At 54.7% G+C, this 2,443-nt stretch overlaps 1 protein-coding gene across 1 annotated transcript; it reads right to left on the reverse strand.

The window, feature by feature from the left end:
* Window positions 1–2,442, reverse strand: UNG (uracil-DNA glycosylase). Its single transcript, XM_010131299.1, has 5 exons — window positions 2,350–2,442; window positions 1,537–1,634; window positions 1,028–1,116; window positions 642–820; window positions 1–162 (listed from the first exon to the last, which is right to left on the reverse strand). The coding sequence occupies exons 1-5, from the start codon at window positions 2,440–2,442 to the stop codon at window positions 22–24; spliced, it is 600 nt and encodes a 199-aa protein (XP_010129601.1). The 3' UTR covers window positions 1–21.
* Between the last annotated feature and the right edge of the window lies 1 nt (window position 2,443).

Below are 2,443 nucleotides of genomic sequence, written 5' to 3' on the forward strand. Positions count from 1 at the left end.
CCATCAGGCCCCGGCAGCTCCTCAGAGCGCTCGCCAGTCAATGGGCTTCTTCCCGGACTTCTTGAGCAGCTCATTCGTCTTCGAGAAGTGCCGACAGCCGAAGAACCCTCTGTTGACGGAGAGGGGCGAGGGGTGAACCGTCTGCAGGATGTGGTGGCGTTTCTGCAGAGCAGGAGAGGAAACAGCTCGTTAGACCGGCGTCCTGCAGCTCCCGGGAGGTGCCACCTCCTCTCCACACCTCCTCAGCCACCACCAAGAGGAACCTCCAAACCGGCCGTGGGGATTGAGACTTGCGCCCCACCGAGCAGAGCGGGTTGGGCTACAAGAAGGAGCAGCAAGGCCCTGCCCATCCTCCCACTGCTGCAATCCCCACGGCACGTCGTACGCTGATTCAGGAGCCTTTCCCCAGGAAAAACACGGCTGTCCTCACCGGACCCTCTGTTGACCCCAGAAGGTCACACTTGCTCCACTTCTGTTGCTTAATTCTGGCAAAGGCCAAGCTGGAGCCCCACAGAAATGTGACAGCAGAGTTCACGCAGGGAGAAACCGCCAGCCCTGCAGGGAAGTGCCCTCTAGCGTCCACCCACCCCGAGAAGAACAGGAGTGGGAAGGAAGGGAGGAGGAGGAGGAGGAAGCGGTACCCGGTCGATGGAGCTGCCTTTCTTCTGGGCATAGGCTCCCCACAGCATGAAGACCAGCCCGTGCAGGTTCTTGTTGAGCCAGGACACCACCACGTCCGTGAACTGCTCCCAGCCTCGCTCCTTGTGGGAGGTGGCCTGGTGAGCCCGCACCGTGAGGACGGCGTTGAGCAGCAGCACTCCTGGCAAACAAGGCAGAGTCAGAGGACGGCACAACCCCCCGGTGTGTAGCCACTGCTTCCTGCTGCCCCAGAGACACGACACGCTCAACCTCTGCTCTGCGGTCCCTGCCGAGCGATGGGCGCTCAGAATTATTTTCTCTTTGACAGCAGCCACGGGTCTGGTTTCTAGAGGGGCTTTTTTAGGATCTACAGCGTCTCTTAACCCACCTTGCTTGGCCCAGCCAGTGAGATCCCCATGGCCGGGGTGAGTGAAGTCCTCAATATCTGTAGACAGCTCCTTGTAAATATTTTCTAAACTGCAAACAGAAACCAGCAGCAGTTTTTTAATACGCACGTTTAAAGGGGAAACAGCCACACTCGCTGCTCGCACACCAGGCAAGAAGGAAGGGTATGGATTTTAGTCTGCTCGTTTAAGATAATTAAATCTGTAGGAGCAGGGTAACAAGGATCCTCCTTTGTGTGCCCAGACAGAAGCTTCAGGAGAAGGCGCCAGCACAACCGAAAACACAAGCTGACGGCCAACACGCCCTTCAGAAGACACCAAACGACACGGAATTATCCGCAATTCTGCGGCGACGGTTTTTCTAAGCAACGCACAACTCCAATTTCAGCTGCCACGAGGCTCTTGGTATCAAGGGTCTGGCTCTCGGCCGCGAGCAACGCGGCACTGGCTGCAGATCACCCCTAAACCAACGGGATTTGGCAAACTGCCGTACCTGGGCGGAGGTGGGACAGGCTTCTGGACGCTGAAACACAGCCCGTGAGCTTGATTAGGTCCATGATACGGGTCTTGTCCCAAAATGACAACCTTTACCTGAAAGCAGAGCTTTGTCAGCAGTGGGTTACAACTGGTGTTGTACCCGAAAAAGGGAAGGGAAAAAAAATAAGCTTAGAAATTAGTTTTATCCTAAAACAAACACACTGACAAAAAACACCAGGAACTGAAGTTAAATCACCGACACCTTGTTACTACCAAGTCCAAGCACACGGGCCCCACCTAACGCTGAGGATTAACATCGCCACAGCTCTGCTGTTAGGGATTACGGAGAGATTTCGAGTGGAAAAGACCAAAGTCTGCAGAGAGCCTCCGCAAAACACCTTGTGACAATATTTTCCACGTACATTCCCTCACATTTAGGCATCAGACTTGCTGTGATGTTTTTGACGCAGCTTCTTGGCAACGGGATTGCCTGAAACACCATCATTTTTACTGCAGTTCGTTACAGATCGCTTGAACAAGAGATGTTCGAGATCCAACACTCACACTGCGTTACGCTGGAAATAAGGTCAAAAGTCCAACGGGAGTTTTAAAGGAAATTCCATGGCCAGGGAGGGTAATAAAGCAATAAATCCTTGTTTTGGTTTCAGGGATGAAAGACAAGCCGGGACTGACGAGTTACGCGGGAGAACCAACAGCACCCACGTCCCGTGGGAGCGAAGCTTAAGGGAGCCAACACCCAACGACCGTGTCTGTGCACCCAGCACAGCTGGAGAGGCCTCCCCCCACCCTCCCCAGCGGCTCCACTCACATCCCAGATGTCACACATCTGCGTCCAGGTGAAGACCTGCTCGGGGGGCGGGTAGACCTTGTGGCGTTTCCTCTCCTCTGCCACAAACGCCATC

This window comes from Buceros rhinoceros, unplaced genomic scaffold (genome assembly GCF_000710305.1).
Source record: "Buceros rhinoceros silvestris isolate BGI_N320 unplaced genomic scaffold, ASM71030v1 scaffold37582, whole genome shotgun sequence".
Lineage (NCBI taxonomy): Eukaryota > Metazoa > Chordata > Aves > Bucerotiformes > Bucerotidae > Buceros > Buceros rhinoceros.